This window comes from Uranotaenia lowii, chromosome 2 (assembly GCF_029784155.1).
Source record: "Uranotaenia lowii strain MFRU-FL chromosome 2, ASM2978415v1, whole genome shotgun sequence".
NCBI classification, from domain to species: domain Eukaryota; kingdom Metazoa; phylum Arthropoda; class Insecta; order Diptera; family Culicidae; genus Uranotaenia; species Uranotaenia lowii.
This window is the reverse complement of record NC_073692.1, coordinates 131,222,653-131,243,578: the sequence shown is the minus strand read 5'-3', so window position 1 is coordinate 131,243,578 and position 20,926 is coordinate 131,222,653. Positions and strand designations below refer to the sequence as shown.

Sequence of the window (20,926 nt, the reverse complement as noted above, 5' to 3'; positions counted from 1 at the left end):
TGCTGAGTGAGCCGAGAATCAAACTGGAGGGCGTAGTAAATGAAGATCTCGCTGGATCAGCAAACAAAAAACCGCACTGGGAGAAACACCATTGAAGTCCGAGCCAGTTGAAGTCGCCAATAATGAGAGAGCAACGGGAACAGTAAGGAAACACAATCGAGAAAGGCCGCGGAAAAATGACTCTGCGAAGGTCGCGCTTAAATATATAACCCCGACGAAGAGCTTTCGAGTACTTAGATCGATAGGGATCCCCTCAAATTCCTGATCGTTCCATGATTTGTCGTCGGTTGGAGTGGCTAAAAAACCGGATCGGATGGCAATCAGAACTCCGCCGCCGGACGATTTAGTACTGTTGTGAGGACCTCGGTCACGCCGGAACACTGTGTAGTTGGAGCTAAAAACCGAACTAGTAAGGGTTCTGTCGTTCAGCCAGGTTTCTGTGAGAGCCACAATATCGTAGCTGAAACATGAGGTGGTTAGCAGATACTCGTTGACGCAGGAGTTGATACTGCCGACATTTTAATAATAGAGATTTAGTTGATCTCGTGACCCAACGGACACACCGGACCGTCGTTCACTGGAACGGAAAAATCCATCACGAAGAGGAAGGTCGACGAAAGTTGAATACTTGACTGTCGAGAACCTCATCGCTGCAATCGAACTCAGGTCCGAGACGACTGATGCAGCTGGCTGGATTCAGCGCGACTGAGTCGAAGGGCTCCGAGGTCTCTGTTAAACCTGGCTCGTTGCGTTCCGGTGTAGAAGCCCGTGAAGAAGCGAGGAATTGAGGATGCTCGTGAAAGACCTGATGATGAAAGTTCCAAAACGAAACATGTACTTGCCTGGTAATGCAGGCTGGACAACCTCATCGCCACACTCGAACTCAGGGCCGGGACGGATGATGCCGTGAAACCTGGCTCGTTGCGTCCTGGTTTAGAAGCCCGTGAAGAAGCGAAGAATTGAGGAAGTTCGTGAAAGTCAACACAAAAACTGTTGGAAGGTTCGGACGACGAGAAACTCGAGAGTCTTATGCGGTTGCTTGAAGTCGAGGCTATTAGGATATACCTATTGACAGTTCTACACGAACACCACCGTAACAAGAGGCCTCAGCCCTAACCTCAAACCATGGGAGATCACAATCGATTTTTGAAAAGGGCCCGCGAAAAACGCGATATTCCTATACTAATATCGACAAATTCGCCCTGTGGAAAAGCGATACACATGTTCTTGTTTTGATTTTTAAGGTATTTAGGGATGCCAAGTGCATTGATATTTGTAAAATGATTATAATGTTTTTTAAATACAGTATTATTAAAAAGTCTTTTCATTGAGAACTGCAACTTTTCGGTAGATTTCTATTCGAATGTGTAACTATTTCTCGTACATGAATTCAAACGTTTAGCTGTTGACAGTTAAACCTTAACCAATTCAGAAAATTTTTAATTAGTTGAAATCAAACAAATGCTGATTTTAATAACGCACCTAGCATCACTGGTGAGGTTGCCAGTAAATCAAAATTTGAGGTTATGGCTGAGGCCAATTTTTCGCCAATTTTATCGTCTGTATATACCCTTATAAAAGACTCGTTATTCATCCTCTGCTAGAATGCTTTAAATACTAAAACCGCCAACTTCCAGAAGCAGTACTGTACCATGACCAAGATTCGATCTCATGACCTCTGGCTTAGAAGATTTACGCTTCAACCTCTAAGCTTAGGCAGCTGGCTAATGATTGGTGCTGAGAGGAGATCCCAGCTTTTAGGCCACGTCCCGAACTTTTTCTTACTGACGTAAGCACGCATGACTTACCCGTCCAAAGTTTTATCCACCGGACCCGGTTTGTCCACGAAGCTGATTTCCTCTCTGTTGTATTCTCCGAAAAGTAAAACTACGAAAATACTGGTCGTGGTCAGAAGACGAATGATCATATTTTCATGTTTGTTTCTGCAGCAAGTCATGGCCTACGATTTTGGACAGGGCTGTCAGGAGATTGGGAATGGATAAATAGTGGCAGGCTGGATGAAACTATCATCATAGCTTTGCTTCATGCTCACTGCAGTTGGGCTTGGAATCTGCGGCTTGGTAAGATCCAGAGTTGTTCGAACCGGCCTTTTCAGGAAAAGTTCAGCTGGTGTCTTTCCTTCAGGATCAACTGCAGAAACTGCAACGTCGAATGTTGGATTTCTGCTGCAAGGACTGGATCAGTGTGTTGAATGGGAAGACTTTGAGATCCGGGTTAGTTGAAAGGAAAACTTGTCCTTGCTTGGAAGTACCATGGACGGTTATGTTTGCAAAAAATTCACCAATGATACCAATCTTGTCTTCTGATGCGCTGATAGCTCTTGAATTGCTTGACCATTTGTTGACCATTTGTTTCCAAGACTTGTTCGGGAATAATTGTAATGTTCGACGCACAGTTGTAGCTGGACTGGGAAGTTGTACAGGTCCACCTTGATGTATTTCCGTTTCGTGGAGTGGTCCAACCGATATACCAAAGTGCCCTTGGATTTGACGGTGTCCTTGTGCTTTGGTTGGTCGACCGGCTTGAATGGCTTCTGCTCAGCAGAGGAACAATAACCATCTTGGTGTCCCTTCTTCTTGCACTTGCTGCAATGACGGTGTTGATTAGGGCAATCCTTAACATAATGTTGGTATCCACACAACTATAAGGGTGTTTTCGGGACCTTCTTCTTGCTAGCAGTCTTCGAATGATGGGCGATGCTGTTAACGTACTTGTCGTTTCCCCCCTCATTGATCATTTTTGTGTCTTATTTGACGTTGATGATCCGGCTGCACTCCTCCACTAGGTTTTTCAGCGTCAGAGTGGTTCCATCACCGGCGGGTGTGAATTCTTCTGCTTCAAGCTTGCCAATCAATCGTGTCCGGTAGTCTGCATCGCGTGGTGACTGGAGACCACAGACGAACCGCTTCGGCAATTGGAACGCTTCACAGTTTTGTTGATGGAGGCCGCGTAGGTGGAAAATCATCTGCATCGTTCTTCACGTACTGAAGACACTGATAGCGAACGTTGAAGAGCGATGTTTGCCTTCCGAATCGTTTCTTCAATTTCGTGACGGTTTCTTCGGAACAGAATTCTTGGGGCTGCTTTGGCAGGATGCTCTTCACGTAGCGTTTTGGGGGAACAACGTGCCAATCTTACGGAGAAGCATCCTCACCTTTGCGTTGTCGTCGAACTGCTTGCCGTCTTCCTTGAAAACGTCTTCGAAGTGCGCGTACCAGTATTCACAAAATATTCAGCCATGAGGATCGTACTGGAACTCGTTGATACCAGTCACTGGTCATGGCTATCTCGACTATTCCTTGATTCTTTCCATACTTCCAAATCACATTTGGGACCGCTGGCTCCAATGCTTTCTTATTCCATTTTCACCAACTGGCTCAGCGATATATTGGGGAAAGTATTCACAACATTTGTGCGCGATATTTTTGCGTTTTTTTTTTGGGGAAATGCTTCTCATTTTCACGAAAATTACGAAAACTGGAGTTCACTATACACAGATTTTAAAATTGAAAATTAGAAATCAGCTGTTTAAACGTCATCCAGAATGAACAGGGTAGTAGCAAAGTCATAAACATAATAAAATACCCTATAATAAAGTCAGGATATGAATTCGAAGTTTTCACAACTTTAGACCAGTTCAGATTCTAATCAAATCTTATGCTTGCTTACCTGATGCTAGACAAGTGGCATTGGCCGTTCCCTGTAAGGTGTATCCGAGCGGGCAACGATATAGAGCCCGTTGACCAAGTTTAATTCCTTCCAACCTCAAAGACAGTGGTGGTTTCGGTTCCAGTAAAGATGTACATTGCGATACTGTAACAAGAAAAAACGAAAATTTCTGTTATTGCGTACTCATAAAAAAACACCAATTCAATATCATTGGTCCAGCACCTGCAACAATAATCACAATGCTGTTGGTGAGACCCCGTGGTGAGGCACAGGTGTAGGTGCCCGAGTCCTGGCTTTGGATGTCCTTGATAGTGAGCCGATAGCGGGAGGCTTTTTCCTCCGGAACCGCCGACCAACCTACATGGAAATAATCCGGAATGGGGTTGTATTGATTAACGGTGATTTCCTGCCAGGGGAATTCTACGTTTGGTTTGTTTTAAAGGAACACGTTTTCAATGCAAGAGGTTAAGATATTGATAGACAGGGAAAAGAGGGAGCTACTGTCAGAATTTCTGCTTAATTTGATAAACGCAAAGCAGAATGATGAAATAAGACTTTTTTCTGATGGGGATTCCGATTGGATAATGTGGATAAAGCTTGGAGCTACGAATGTATTTCGTACCGGTTAAGTACTGTCGGAACCATCCGGTCCAGGTCCATTCAGGTGATCCTCGACGTCTCGGGTACATACAATCCAGATGAATGGTACTGGTTGGCAGAACAGCTAACACACCCGAAGGTTCGTACGCAGCAGATCCTACTCCGACTTTGATCCGAATCGATGGGGGACTATCATCTACAATTAAAAACAAAACCTTCTTTGTGAAATAGGCACTTTGAGATATTGTGTATGGTTTACCTGAATAATTGGTTAAGAGGGTAGTTGGCACACAAGATGGCATTTTGGGGGCCCATAGCCCGTTAGAACACAAGACCTTCGTTTCGCCTAACAGTTTGTAGAGCCCTAAATCGCGACATCTTGCCTGCAGTGTATGGCCATGAGGAAGATCCCATCCAAGCGTCTGAAATTGATGATTATTTTATTGTTGAACGTATTTATTGACAAAGCTAGGGAGGTGATTTCCATAATGTAAACATTTCTATACTTTAAAAATGTATCAAATCTTTGTCTTGATCTGCGGTTACTTCGTACGTAGTTACTTCTATCATGTTAAATTGTTTTGCTGGCGCGTCGATCTGCTGCCATGATATTCACAGTCTATCGTAATTCCTGTTTCTTATTTGCTCCTGCAAAACAGAAGGTTTTTAAAAATTTTCTGGCACTTTAACTCAGATATTATCTGACGCCAAATCTGTTTTCCGGCTTCTGTGTTGAGTAAAACGTCTCTATGGAAATCATCACCCTTACTCAAACAACTTACCACTGAAACGTTCTTGTAGCTCAACAGCAAATGGGGCGGAATGTGATCTACCACACAGCGTTTGTACAGGGGTTCAAATTTCAGCTGTCCATGCTCGTCCACCTCGTGTTCGTTCATTGCGCATAGCGGTCCAATCCAGTGACCCTTGATGCATTGGATCTTGCACAGCCGATGACCCCCCAGGGGCCCTACCTCTCCCGGAAAGCGTACCTCCGATACCTCCCGGAACTGGTGCAGCTCCGGACTTTCCTCGATTTCCTCACTCTCTTCCTTCTCGTCGACGCTCTCGTGAGAATCCGGCAGCGGTGGAACGTAACCTCCGTCCTCGTCGTATTGACCTACAAAGGTAAACTGGTTGAAACTTAAAGCGTATCCAAAAATCCCATCGGAAGCGATCACGCAAGCCTAAGCGAATGGATGCTGCAAACTTTGGGAATTGATATGAGAGTGCTAAGCGATGCACGCCTGTGATTGACTAATGTCGGTTAACTCGTGAACTAGAACTATTGTTTCTATTGATGTGAGCATGTGGGTTTTTTTCTGGAGATGATCAATAGTTCTAGATAAGCAATATTGCTGATAAATTTTGCGTAAATTTTCAAAAAAGCAAGGCATTAAACGAGCTACAGTTTTTGCAGTTTAGCCAAAAATTAAATGAATGTTCGATATATCATGAGAGCAAAGGACAAAACTGGATGAAAAGAAAACTGCTTAAAGGTTAGAAACACACCGCTCACCTTTGTTGGCGTTTCGACTGATACTCTTACTGCCACTATCGCTGCCACCTTTCGGTCGGCTCAGAGCACCGGTGGCCTTACCAGACTTACGCTTCACCCGAGATACTAGGGATTTGTTGCTCCCGGAAGGTTGATCGGTTTCGATGATCGGGACAGCTTCATCGTGAGGTCCCTGGTCCAAATCGTCCGTTTCCGAGTTATCTATAGATTCGAGTTGTTTGCTAGGTTTGAGTGTTTCTGTGGTCAACCTGGTGTGTACGTTTAACTACTACTTCTTAGTGGCGCCGGAACTTGGTAGAAGCTTTTTGCTGAGCTATGATCAATTCGTTCTTGTTTTGAAAACCCATTTTTGCTTAATATATTGGAAAAGAACCTCGGAATTTCATTCCAAGGCAAATTGACAACGCATTTTATTATCTTTCATAATAATTTTAGATTCTGGAGTGTCAGAAAGATAATTTTTTTTTGCAAAAAAATAGTCTTATGTTCTCTATTGAGAAAAATTATTGAATACTAAGGAAACCGGTTTGCTATTATCATGGCGAGCCATGGTGAAAATTGTGAAAGAAGAAGTGAACGGATGTCGGATGAAACCTGGAGGCTGGCTGATCGGAGAAAAGCGAAAGTCGGAATTGAGCCGGCTTTTACCGGGCCAGCCAAAGCAGCCATCCGCTAGCGATATACGAAGCTGGAATAGGTAGTTTATTATACGGTATTTTTCGTCCCCTTAGTGGCGCAAGTACTAATGCTAGAAAGCTGCTGAAAGACCGAGCAGGTCAGCTGTTGACAGATCGAACAGATCAACTAAAACTTTGGACTGAGCATTTCGAACAACTCTCTCGAGTCACTAATAGCGATGGCCAACAGAACCCGCAGGCGTCAACTCGGAAGCACCCTCGCTGGCTGAAATAGATGCGGCAATCAAAGCCATGAAATCCAACAAAGCTCCCGGGATCGATGGCATTCCTGCTGAAATGTTAAAAGCGGATCCTGCCTTGTCAGTACAAATGTTGCACCGTTTTTTCGCTGACATTTGGGATACTGCAACATTCCCGGCCGACTAGATGCAGGGTATCCTTGTAAAGGTCCCTAAAAAAGGAGACCTGACAGAGTGCTGTAACTGGCGAGGCATAACGTTGATCTGTACAACCCTCAAAATACTCTGCAAAGTGATCCTGAACAGGACCCAGTAGAAGATTAACGCTACACTCCGACGTCGACAAGCTGGATTACGTTTCGGACAATCATGTGTGGATCACATCACTATACTATGAATAATACTGGAACAAATCAACGAATTTCTGCTCTCTTCTGCTGGTGAAAACATCTGGGCGGCTCGAAGACAGTACGAGAAATTTTCATGCAAGGTCCTGCACGACGGTGTCTTGTCTGATCCAAAGCCGGTAACTGCTGAAGCAACTGAACGACCTCGACCTGGCAGACGATATTTTTTTACTCGCTCAAAGACATCCGGATATGAAGAACAAACTCGACGACCTCACCGAAAGCTCCAAGTAGCAGGTCTCAATGTCAATGTCGTAAATACCATGTCGATGGAAATCAACACAGAAAATCTCTCCAATTTCGTGGTAGCTGGACAAAAGTTTGAGAAAGTGGAGTGCTTCCAGTATCTTGGTAGCCAGATTACGCCTGACGGTGGTACCAAGAAGGACATCTAAATCCGGATCAGAAAAGCCCGGTTTGCGTTTAAGAGTCTCCGAAATATCTGGCGGTCACGTCAGATCTCTCTACGACCAAAAATCCGAATCTTCAGCTCAAACTTCAAAGCCGTATTGTGAATCGCTACCTGCAGAATAGCATTCGCGCTTGGTGACCATGTAACTTGAAATTAAACGTTTAACTTCATTGCTGGTGTTACCGAAAGGCGCTAGAAATCGAGATTCCAAAACGCATGTGGGGATAGAATGGACACACGCTGCAAAGAGATGAGAACGAGATTTGTAGAGAGGTGCTTGACTGGAATCCAGATGGGTATCGAAGAAGAGGCAGGCCTAGAAGCGCATAGCGGCGTAGTCTAGCCGCTGGAATCCGCACATTTGACGAAAACCTTGGCTGGCAGCAAGTGAAGACAGTGGAGATCTTTTATTTCTGTCCTATACGTCGGTCAATCGGCGTTGGACCCTTAGGTAGCTGATGAAGAAATTTTAACTTCTTTGTTGGAACTAGAGGTAAAGATCACCCCAGATAGGGTTGTGCTTTGAAAGTGAATGGAATAGCGATTTCACTTTCGAACTGCTGTTTGCTAAATACGAGTTATAACTTAAACCAGGCGGGGCTCTTATTTATGAATCAAATCACGTATGAAAGTAAAACAGCCATCGTTTAGACCAGTGGTTTTCAAACTTTTTTCCTTCACCGCCCCCTTTCGATTAATTTTTAAGCTCAACGCCCCCCTGAGCGAATTTTTGAAAAATCTTTAGAAAGAATGCTGATTTGAAGAATGAAAATTTTTTTTCAGGACAAATACTTAAAGTTGAAAACAAAAAAAAATTGTATCAAATACTCTATCAAAATTTAGGGAAACAGAATTCTTTACTTATTAAATTTGCCTTTAATTTTCCCAAAACATTTACTGATAATTCAGTGAAATCACATAAAAAAAAGTATTTTAAATAGTAGTAAAAAGTTATTCAAATAGTATCATTTTTGATAAAGTTAATTTAAACCTTTATTTATGGCAATTGTAAACTAAATTTGAATACAATTTTTTCACGGGTCCAAAAATTTAACAAAGGTTCCAAAAACTTAATTCCAAAAGTTTAGTGAAAATAGAATAACTTTTGATGTTAAATCATGAAAATTGCCGTATTTCATTTTTTTGTCGATCAGCAAATGAGAACTAAAATAAACGATCCTTTGAGTTGCTAGCATTCTCCTCTATTATTCCAAAAATCTATGACCATATCTGCAATGCGAATGAATGAATTTTGGTCTAAGACGAATATTATTAGATCCCAAATCGACTCAGTCTAATGTAGTATTATCTTTTTTTGTGTGATCACGATGGCTTCAAGAAGCGCGTCGCTCCTAGCACCATTTGGTTTTTTTTTTTAATCTTTGATGGTTTAAAAACGCTTGCATATGTAGCGCTAATAGGTTTACCTATTTTACGTCTAAACCAGTGGTTTTCAAAGTGGTCCCTACCGTCCTCTTGGGGGCGTTGAGAGCTTCTAGGGGGCGGTGAGCTCAACTTTGAAATTTGGGGGGCGTTGGAAGGGCTCAGGGGGGTGGTGGTGTCCTTTTTAAACTTACATTTTCACAAATTAAGGAACAACTTAGAATTGAAATGACAACGAGTACGTTCAATGCCAAACAATGAAACGACTTTGAAGAACTCTGAAAACCAAATTATAACCAGGTTGATGTTAAATATCTGTAAACTCATAGAGTTGTTAAGCAAGTTTCTGTCTCTGTAAGTCACAATCACAGACAGATTATTTTTAATTCTGAAAGATTTCTTATATTTACGATCTGTACATATATTGATCTGGTTTTGTAAGTTTATTTTGGGTTGAACTAAGAAGCATATATTTTGGATGGCTTTGTGTTCTAGGTCATATGAATTTGATAAATTCTAATGTTTATTCAATGCCTGAAAAATTTTAAAATGTATTTTCCTAAAAAAATTGACAAAAATCTTTCGAATAGAATCTGTGATAAAAGGCATTGCAGATATGGTCATAGATTTTTGGAATAATAGAGGAGAATGCTAGCAACTCAAAGGATCGTTTATTTTAGTTCTGATTTGCTGATCGATAAAGAAATGAAATACGGCAATTTTCATGATTTAACATCAAAAGTTATTCGATTTTCACTAAACTTTTGGAATTAAGTTTTTGGAACCTTTGTTAAATTTTTAGACCCGTGAAAAAATTGTATTGTACTGCCCCTGGCTGTGTGGCAGCGGCCTAAAGAATACTGCCACTGGGATACTGGTCCATGTCGTAACAGGCGACTTATCCAGTACTTCCCAGATACGTTTATCTCATATTTCTGTCTATTGGAAATCAATGAGGCTGTATCTGGGCGGGGGAGAAAATAGGTCAAGGTCAATTATTGCATGCAGAGTTCAGAAGTTTTTCAAGTTCAAAACATTGGAAGGAAATGTTTTGAATCTGAATCAGTTTTAAATTCTTGCTAGTATTTTTTAACCTTTGTACGTATTTTCTCTCGAGAAGGGTATGCCAATAGTGCATATGTAGTACTTGCATTTGCACAAGCTGTATTCTTCCATATTTTCTCGTTCTACCAATTTGGAATATGATTTTTCATTTAACAAATCTCTTTGCTCTCCTAGTAACTCCGTTCAATAAAATCTCTTACGGTCCCATTGCTTCTGGCTATCTGTTAATATTAACCGATTTGAAATCATAGAAGCATATGATCTAAATTACGTTAGTTATATCTGTTACGTCAAGCGCAAAATTAGTGTATTTTCCTTATAATGGACAAGTATTCAGTCCCTTCTATCTTTGGATTGGCAACAGAATTTTGTGGATATAAACGTCCGTTTATATAAAGATATTAAATTGTAGAAATTGCATCATGGTTATTCAATCATTGAAGCCGTACAAATATCGTTTCCGTGGAAAAAAAAAATTTCAAAAAAAATTATTTTTTTTTTAGGGTTGCCAAAAGGCCTCAATGTTCCCTATTAAATCAAGTTTTTGATCAAAACTTGTACCGCATGTCGACAGTCATATCTGTTTCACCTAATATATGTCACTTCTCTTGTATTGACCAGGGATTGAAAATTAAGCTCATTTGAGCGAGCTTCATAGCTCTTTATTTCCATAGCTCCGCATACAAAGCAATCGACGAAGCTCCTATCGTTTTTGTCTCCGGAGCTTCGTATTGCTAAGCTCTTGTTTGGAAGAAACCTTAGCTCTTTTTTTCCCTCGTGAGCCCGTTAGCTCATGCCTCCAGAGGAGCTTGAGCTTGTTGGCTCAACCGATTCAAAATTGTTGAGCTTGTTTTCAATTTCGAAATTTTCGGAAACACGCCAAATGAAAGGGCTTGTTGTGAGGATTATAAAAAAAAACAATGTTAGAGAGTTCAAGATACTAGTAAAAGTTACCAGCACTAGTAACTATGAAATAGTAAAATTTACAATTTTTTGGGAAAAACGCCAAATGAAAGGGCTTTTTGCGAGGATTATAAAAATCAATGTTAGAGAGTTCTAGTTACTAGTTAAAGTTACCAGCACTAGTATCTATGACATAGTAAAATTTACAATTTTTCGGGAAAAACGCCAAATGAAAGGGCTTTTTGCGAGGATTATTAACCCTCATCCGCATTAGATTTCATTACCCTAATCAGCACTTGTGGTGTCAATTTGACACCACAAGTTCAAATCGTTATATCTTTTGGCGTGTTAGACCGATTTAAACAAAACTGACATCAAAAGAAACCTTGTATTGTCAGTAAAATATGTTTAGAACATTATATACAGCTAAAGTTACTAGTTTTCTCGTTATTCAGCATGAAAGAAAAAAAATCCGAAAAAACATGCTTCACGAAAACTGCTGTAGTTCATATGTTACACGTCCAAAAAAATATTTGCCTTATGCATATGAAAGCTGAAGTTAATGCCTACATCATGAAGACAAGAAATATTTTTTTAAATTTTTTTTAATGAAATGGTCACAAAAAGTTTAAAAAAGTGGTCTAAAAAACCTACTTTTCATTCGATTGCTAGTAAATACTGTTTGAGCGATGGTAGAGTTTTGAAAAAAAAAATATGACTACAAAATGTATTAAAATTCCAACATTTTGCTGTCTTTAGATTTTTGATGCAACAAAAATTGAATTAACTGGAATTTTTCAAAGTTCACTACTTTGCGCGATTTTTTTACAAATTGAAATTTCATCTGTTTTTGTGGTCCACTGTCAGGTTGTACCCAGATTATCAGTGCTTTTACTTTGTTTGGACCAATCAAGAGTATATTCATTGGAAAGCACATTTAATCTGAATTCTAGTGAGGTGCTACAATTCACGCTGTGAGATTTCACAAAAATATGAAAATTATAAACGTAAAATCATTCCTGAATTTCTAGAACTACAAGCACCGTGTCCAGCAAATCGTGTTTGTTTGCTCTCCGAGTAGGTACGGTGGGTGGTGATTCGGGCAGAGAGCGAAGCCGACAGACGAAATAATGATGCGTGTCGTACGTTTCGCGGTTGGAAATTTTCTATTGACAGTAGTTCTCGTTTGCTAGTCACGACACGCATCATTATTTCGTCTGTCGGCTTCGCTCTCTGCCCGAATCACCACCCACCGTACCTACTCGGAGAGCAAACAAACACGATTTGCTGGACACGGTGCTTGTAGTTCTAGAAATTCAGGAATGATTTTACGTTTATAATTTTCATATTTTTGTGAAATCTCACAGCGTGAATTGTAGCACCTCACTAGAATTCAGATTAAATGTGCTTTCCAATGAATATACTCTTGATTGGTCCAAACAAAGTAAAAGCACTGATAATCTGGGTACAACCTGACAGTGGACCACAAAAACAGATGAAATTTCAATTTGTAAAAAAATCGCGCAAAGTAGTGAACTTTGAAAAATTCCAGTTAATTCAATTTTTGTTGCATCAAAAATCTAAAGACAGCAAAATGTTGGAATTTTAATACATTTTGTAGTCATATTTTTTTCAAAACTCTACCATCGCTCAAACAGTATTTACTAGCAATCGAATGAAAAGTAGGTTTTTTAGACCACTTTTTTAAACTTTTTGTGACCATTTCATTAAAAAAAATTTAAAAAAATATTTCTTGTCTTCATGATGTAGGCATTAACTTCAGCTTTCATATGCATAAGGCAAATATTTTTTTTGGACGTGTAACATATGAACTACAGCAGTTTTCGTGAGGCATGTTTTTTCGGATTTTTTTTCTTTCATGCTGAATAACGAGAAAACTAGTAACTTTAGCTGTATATAATGTTCTAAACATATTTTACTGACAATACAAGGTTTCTATTGATATAAGTTTTATATGAAGTTCATAATAATTCAAACGACTTAAATAGATTTTACTTTTGTGGTGTCAAAATGACATCAAAAGTCGGAAAAGGGAGTTTTTTTGTCCAGGCTTCCAGGGTTCGTCCATAAAAAAAGGAAAGATGCAATATTGAAGAACTTTTGAATTCATTTAGGGTCCCCGAAGAAATTTTTGTATTTTGAAGCTTCTGAAAGAAGTTACAAGCCTTCAAACTTGCAATGGTGTCAAAATGACACCCTAATGCGGATGAGGGTTAAAATCAATGTTAGAGAGTTCTAGTTACTAGTTAAAGTTACCAGCACTAGTAACTATGAAATAGTAAAATTTACAAATTCTTGGGAAAAACGACAAATGAAAGGGCTTGTTGGGAGAATTATTAAAATCAATGTCAGAGAGTTTAAGTAACTAGTTAAAGTTAACAGCACTAGTAACTATGGAATAGTAATACAGACCCCATTCGATTTTAGCAACATCCGAGCAAAAACCGTTCGACTTTGGCAACATCCAAAAAGTATGGATTTTTTGTCACTTTTTTATTTTTTGTTTTCATTTCAAATTTATCAAAATTAATGTAAAACATAATATTAGTATGAAATTCGGCTTATTATAATAGTTTTAAACTCTAAAACACGATTTTTTCTATGTTTTACTGCTTACTAATATAATTGAGCCATATTGAAAAATTTTATGCAAATAAAAGGTTTGACATTAATTTTGACTAATTTCGAAATAAAAATTTAAAATAAAAATGTAACAAAAAAAACCGTTCGATTTTGGCAACATTCGATTTGGGTAACATAAAATTTACGGGCGTGTTGCCAAAGCGAACGGGTTGTGTACTTACAAATTTTTAACACATTAACAATGATTTTTATAATCCTCGCAAAAAGCCCTTTCATTTCGCGTTTTTCCCGAAAAATTGTAAAATTTACTATTTCATAGTTACTAGTGCTGGTAACTTTAACTAGTAACTAGAACTCTCTAACATTGATTTTAATAACCCTCCCAAAAAGCCCTTTCATTTGGCGTTTTTCCCGAAAAATTGTAAATTTTACTATTTCATAGTTATCTACTAGTGCTGGTAACTTTAACTAGTAACTAGAACTCTCTAATATGTATTGATTTTTATAATCCTCGCAAGAAGCCCTTTCATTTGGCGTTTTCCCGAAAAATTGTAAATTTTACTATTTCATAGTTACTAGTGCTGGTAACTTTTACTAGTGTCTTGAACTCTCTAACATTGTTTTTTATAATCCTCACAACAAGCCCTTTCATTTGGCGTGTTTCCGAAAATTTCGAAATTTTACTATTTCATAGTTACTAGTGCTGGTAACTTTTACCAGTTACAAGAAATCTTTAACATACAATTTATTAATCCCAACAAGCCCTTCCACAGTTCCTGGTGCATAAAAAAGCCGTTGGCTCACACAGCACCACAATAGCAAAGTCAATACACATCACTAAGCTCAACTGTTACAATTTTGCTGAGCCAGCAAGCTCAAGAAATTTCTGCTCCTTGAGCTAACAAACTCAAAGCAAAATGCAAAACCTTGTCTCCTACACTCAAAAAATTCCACACTTAGTAGCTATATTTACCCCACACATAACTATTTAAAACCGCATGACACATTGATTTTATTTGATTGATATGATATTCATATGTCACACATAAGGTTTATATGTTCAACATATAAAGTTGATATGTTGTTGCACATAAATTCAATTATTTTCGTCTTTGAAAGTTTTCACATATTCAAAATGGCTACCTCGTTAAAAACACGTGATGTTGACGAAGGAAAAATTTGGATTTGTGTTGAACCAAACATTATTATGTAAGCAATTGTAATAATATTATTTTATGGTTGGAATATAATTATTTATGTTTTGTTTACTCCATTGCAGCAAGTATTGCAGCGATCAGCGGCTTCTTACGTATCTGGATCTATAATTTAATGGTGAGTTTGTAATTCTTCTTTCGGTACGTGTACTAAAAGTTTTTTTTGTCATCATTTAGACACTCCACCCTCATCCAGAAGACAGGACGGACAGGACATGGTCAGACAATTCCACTTTTTATTACGATGAAGCCAAGCATTAATAGGAGGGGCCGGATGACATTAGTCCAGGACCACGGAACGAAAAAGTCGGACGATGATCCAACAATGACATAAATGAACAAAAGTTAAGTACATTTAGATTGAATAAATATCCATTTAAAGTGAACAAAAAATTGTTTAAATAAATATATGAATCTAAATATTCCGAAACCACAGTTGATTTAAAAGCGCCTGCATATCCCACAAAAAAATCATTTTAGGCGTTTACCAAGCGGGTAGTACACTTATAACAGCTATGTGTGGAATTTTGTAGCTTTTATGTGTCACATATGATTATGAAATGCCGACATATACTTTTCAAATGGGAGTCAAATTGCAAAAATCTATATAGGTTGACACATACCGCTAATGTGTAGATTTTTTGCAGTGTAGAGCCAGAAGAGGTATGAGCTTAATTTGAGCATTTATTGGTGGGCTAGAATTGGCTCCAGCTTTCTTCGCTCTCGAGCTTCAGGAGCTTTGATGCTCAGCCGCTTGAGCAAGAGCATTTCAATCCCTGGTATTGACACATGTTCTCTTAGCTTTAGAATGGTATAGTGTTAAGAAGAGTCAAAGCTCCTCTAATATCGTACTCTGATATTCCGTATCATACGTCAATCCTGGTTCTGGAATCCACTGCTACAGCTTCGTGCAGTGTTAATATCGCCTGTTTCAAATTTGGCATCACAGAAGCTCATTGAAGTCCTCTAACCAGAGCGCTAACTGGTCAGTTAAATAAAAATATATAAAATCAAGACTTTGTGCTCTGAATCTGCTTTATGGTTAAGCTATGATTCAGATGTACTATTGTATGTATGTATGTATATATGATTCCCCCATCGGTAGCAAGGTCCAGCCTATGTCTGTGTGGCTTGGCCTTCGAATTGACTTCTAGGGCTTCCACGGCCGATGGTTCGTCGAGAGAAGGCATCCAACCCTAAGAAACCTACAATGGTTGGCAATCCACTCCACTTGCAATAATCGCTATGATTCAGAGGTACTGTTGTACCTATATTTACCTTCCACTTAGTGTGTACATGTCCCTCTTTTGCCCGACTTCTTTTTTTTTTAATGTATGTCAGAATTTAACAAAGGAAGTTTAAAAAAATGTACTTATTTCCAATATTTTGATTGAAAAAAAGCTTCATTGCTTAAAAATCCCTATGTGGATAGGCTAAATGCCAACTTTGCCATTATAAAATCGTTTATTTGCCCTCATGGTAGCATCCTGGTTAGAACATTTTCTAATCGTTGTAAACTCAAATCTCCTGAATTTTGTAGTTGTGCATGAATAATGTATGATTCTTTTAGCTCATATATGCCTGTTTTTCGATTGCTAGAAAGCTTTTATGTACTCTCGCCTATCCTGATATAAGTGTGCCTCATTCTAAGAATTTAAACTAAAATAACAATCTGTCATTTTTCACCCAATGTGGTTATAAGCTTCAATGCTTCAAAATTCCTACGGGGATCGGCTTCATGTCCTAAATATTTATTTATTTTCTAATCCCTTTATGGTTTTCAGATTTCTCAGGTATATGATGAAATCTGTAAAAAAAAAGGCTAGGCACAATTTTCCCGTTTGTTTGGATAACGTGCCGCTATCAAGCCTACCCCTTTTCTGATACCTGCTACCTGATAGTCATAGATTTTTGGAATAATAGAGGAGAATGCTAGCAACTCAAAGGATCGTTTATTTTAGTTCTGATTTGCTGATCGATAAAGAAATGAAATACGGCAATTTTCATGATTTAACATCAAAAGTTATTCGATTTTCACTAAACTTTTGGATTATGTTTTTGGAACCTTTGTTAAATTTTTAGACCCGTGAAAAAATTGTATTCAAATTTAGTTTACAATTGCCATAATAAAGGTTTAAATTTACTTTACCAAAAAATGATACGATTTAAAATACTTTTTATGCGATTTCACTGAATTATCAGTAAATATTTTGTGAAAAATTAAAGGCAATTTTAATAAGTAAAGAATTCTGTTTCCCAAAGTTTTGATAGAGGATTTGTTATAATTTTTTTTTTTTTGGTTTTCAACTTTTAAGTATTTGTCCTGAAAAAAATTATTTTTTTTTATTTCAGTCTTGGTGTTTGGAGCAATTTTGAATTTATTTTTTTGTAAAGAAATGAATCCAACTTAGATGAAATTTCAGGGACTAGATAAGAGAAAATCGATGTTGAAAAACATGCGAAAAAAATTCGCCTTGTCTCCCGGTGAGACTTGAACCCACATCTTGCGCCTCTCCGGGGCCCATGTATTAACATTCTACTACAGGAGACCAACCTGGCGTATGAATATTATACTGGTTGAGTGTCGATGTCTATCGGAATGAAGGGAATAGTTCTCCCATGTGATCATAATCATTTTTCTTGGTCTATTTCTATTCCCATCATTTCATCTTACGGTAGTTGGAATCAAGTTTGGACATTTTTAAGCACGGCAAGATTTGCATTGCCTTCTCATATCCTGCACGGGTTGTCAGTTATGATGAGAAATGATGCGTTTGCCGTATTTGGATATCCAGCCAATTTCGGTGTTTGGCACCGCCTTATTTCTATTTTTAAATAGAAATACGGCAAACGCATCATTTCTCATCATAACTGACAACCCGTGCAGGATATGAGAAGGCAATGCAAATCTTGCCGTGCTTAAAAATGTCCAAACTTGATTCCAACTACCGTAAGATGAAATGATGGGAATAGAAATAGACCAAGAAAAATGATTATGATCACATGGGAGAACTATTCCCTTCATTCCGATAGACATCGACACTCAACCAGTATAATATTCATACGCCAGGTTGGTCTCCTGTAGTAGAATGTTAATACATGGGCCCCGGAGAGGCGCAAGATGTGGGTTCAAGTCTCACCGGGAGACAAGGCGAATTTTTTTCGCATGTTTTTCAACATCGATTTTCTCTTATCTAGTCCCTGAAATTTCATCTAAGTTGGATTCATTTCTCTACAAAAAAAGTTTCGCTGACTGAATGTTTGAGTCAAGACCCATCTCTGGGTCGCAATTTAAAAATGAATTTATTTTGTGTTTTATCTTGCTATAATTGATGGTTATGCGTGGGCTTTTCGGTCTTCTCAAGTCAGTTATAACAGTTTTTATATGTGTTACATTGAAAGCTATTATACTACAACAAAATTTCATAAGCTTATGGTTTTGCAACGATGCCAATCAGCATTCTTTCTAAAGATTTTTCAAAAATTCGCTCAGGGGGGCGTTGAGCTTAAAAACTAATCGCAAGGGGGCGGTGAAGGAAAAAAGTTTGAAAACCACCTACCTATACAATGCCCGACCTATACAATGCTTCCTAATCTAATCTATCTGTCAATCATTTTCATTCCTTTCATTTGATATTCTTTCTATTTGGATTCATACTTCACCGAAAAGCCATTAATCATTCAATTAAAATCATTTCGCCCTGAAAAAAGAGGGGTTCTCAAATTGCTATGGGAGCCCTCTTTACTGTGGTGGGAGGGGTATTTTTATACAATGCATGGAGTTGTTAGGAAAAATACATGTTTACCAATTTTATAGATATCACATGGAAAATGATCGATTTGTTTCATATTTTGTGTCGATTTTATTCAGAACAACCATCTCCTCCCCTCCTCCCTTCCCCTCTTCCGAGGTGGAAGAAGTTTGTAACTTCTCAGAAACAATTCTGGCCCAAAAGCCCCGTTTTAGCAACTTTCACAATCGAAAACCAATGATATGAAAACACTTCTGCATATGGGAAAACACGCAAGCTAGTTTCCAACGTATAATGGCTTCAACCCAAGATGTAGTGCAGGTGTGATATTTGAAAAGGTGCAAAAAAAAACACAATAAATTATTAAATTTTGAAATCGTCATAGCTTTAGATTGACGCATCTTAGAGGTTCACGGTCTTCATCAAAGTCGTTCCTTGAATCTTCAGCAGCAGATGCAGCTTAGGGAATTTGAGTTCAGTGGAACAGTGAGGCTGTAAGATTTATAGAACAAAAAAGTCACCTTTTCCATACTAATTTCCATACAATTTTTTTTTGCTACAGCTCATTTCAAATCCTAGAGCCACCGCAGTTGGCACATTTGATATTCGACGCCAATATCAACGAACTAGGGATCCTTATTTGATATTTATTTATAGCGACCTTCAAAAAGTGATCAAACGTGGTTTAAATTTTATTCGTAATGAAAATTTTGCAAAAGCAGTAGAGGACATAAAACCTTACTCAAAGCCATTTTGGAAATTAACTAAAATTCTGAAAAAGCTCCAGAAGCCAATTCCTACTTTGAAAGATGGGGATAAACTTCTTTCAACTAACGCAAAAAAAAACTTAAAAATTAGCCCAACAATTTGAGTCTGCTCATGATTTAAATTTAAACGTTGTAAGTCCAATTGATGCTCAAATTACCCTAGAATTTGATGATATTCTTTCTAAAAAAAATGTGTTTTAAAGTTCTTGTGAGATAAATATTGATGAACTTAAATTGATTTTCAAAAAATTTAAAAATATGAAAGCTCCGGGGAAGATGGGATTTTCTATATTCTTATTAAAAAGTTGCCTGAAAGCACTTTAATTTTTTTAGTTAAAATCTTCAATAAATGTTTTCACTTGGCTTATTTTCCCAATAAATGGAAAAATGCCAAAGTAACTCCAATTTTGAAACCTGGAAAAAGGGCTTCAGAGCCTTCAAGTTATCGACCAATTAGTTTGCTTCCTTCTTTAAGTAAACTATTTGAGAGAGTTATTTTGAATAGAATGATGATTTACATTAATCAGAATTCTATTTTCCCTGACGAACGATTTGGTTTTCGTCATGGACGTTCTACTACACATCAACTTTTGAGTGTAACTAATATGATTAACGCTAGCAAATCTGAAGGTTGTTCAACTGGTGTTGCTCTTCTTGATATTGAAAAAGCTTTTGACAGTGTTTGGCACAAAGGTTTAGTAGCTAAATTAGCTCGGTTTGATTTTCCTGTATATCTCACCAAAATTATTCAAAATTACTTGACTAGCCGAACCTTACAAGTAAGCTATCAAAATTCATGCTCTGAAAGGACACCCATTAGAGCTGGTGTCCCTCAGGGCAGTATACTTGGGCCAATTTTATACAATATTTTTACTTCTGATCTTCCTGATGTACCAGAAGAAAAGGTAGAAGATTATTTGCTGATGATACTTTGCTTTCAGCCAAAGGTCGGAATTTACGGGTGGTACGCAGTAGATTGCAACCCAAAATTTAAATTTCTTTTTGAAATATGTACCTGAAAATGTGGAAAATTTCTCCTAACGCTTCCAAAACTCAACTTATTTTATTTCCCCATAAGCCAAGAGCAACGTTGGTCGTTTAATGGGGTTTCATTAGAATGGTCTGTTCACGTGAAGTACTTGGGACTCACACTTGATCGGAATCTTACTTTTAAAAATCACATTGAAGATATTCAATCTAAATGTAATAAATATATTAAATCTCATTATTCTCTCATCAACAGGAAATCAAAGTTGCGCCTTCGAAATAAGCTGCTCATCTACAAACAGGTGTTCCGACCAGCGATAATGTATGCAGTTCCGATTTGATCTAGCTGCTGCGTGACGAGGAAGAAAGCCATTCAGAGCATTCAGAACAAGGTTTTGAAAATGATTTTGCGGCTTCCACCTTGGCACAGCACCGAAGATCTTCATCGGATTGCGGGCATTGAATCGATCGAAGGGATGACCAACAAAAACATCACTTACTTCAGAAGAACATCGATGCAGTCTTCCATCTTAGAGATTCGTTCTCTTTACAATTAAGTTAGTTTTCAGGATATAATTTAGGTTTAAGTTTATTCATATATGTACATATATATTTTTTTTCTCTACAGGATATTCTCCTATAAATCAAACAATTTATTGCTCTAGCAAATTTAAATGAAATAAACAATGTTTAAAATTTACTTAATCAAAGAGTTGAACTGATCATAAATGATCCGAACACTAATT

At 38.0% G+C, this 20,926-nt stretch overlaps 1 protein-coding gene across 3 annotated transcripts in view; it reads right to left on the bottom strand.

The window, feature by feature from the left end:
• Positions 1-3,661: 3,661 nt before the first annotated feature.
• The window catches only part of LOC129748123 (locomotion-related protein Hikaru genki-like), an 82,104-nt gene continuing 64,839 nt past the window's right edge, over positions 3,662-20,926 (bottom strand). For 2 of the 3 annotated variants that reach the window (XM_055742618.1, XM_055742617.1), the window contains exons 5-10: positions 5,810-6,010; positions 5,073-5,410; positions 4,550-4,712; positions 4,313-4,486; positions 3,913-4,047; positions 3,662-3,834 (exon numbers count right to left, since the gene is read on the bottom strand). In XM_055742618.1, the coding sequence (XP_055598593.1) occupies positions 3,677-3,834; positions 3,913-4,047; positions 4,313-4,486; positions 4,550-4,712; positions 5,073-5,410; positions 5,810-6,010 (1,169 nt within the window). In that variant the 3' untranslated portion in view covers positions 3,662-3,676. The remainder of the gene's footprint in view (positions 3,835-3,912; positions 4,048-4,312; positions 4,487-4,549; positions 4,713-5,072; positions 5,411-5,809; positions 6,011-20,926) is intronic. The other variant, XM_055742619.1, reaches the window with a different exon arrangement.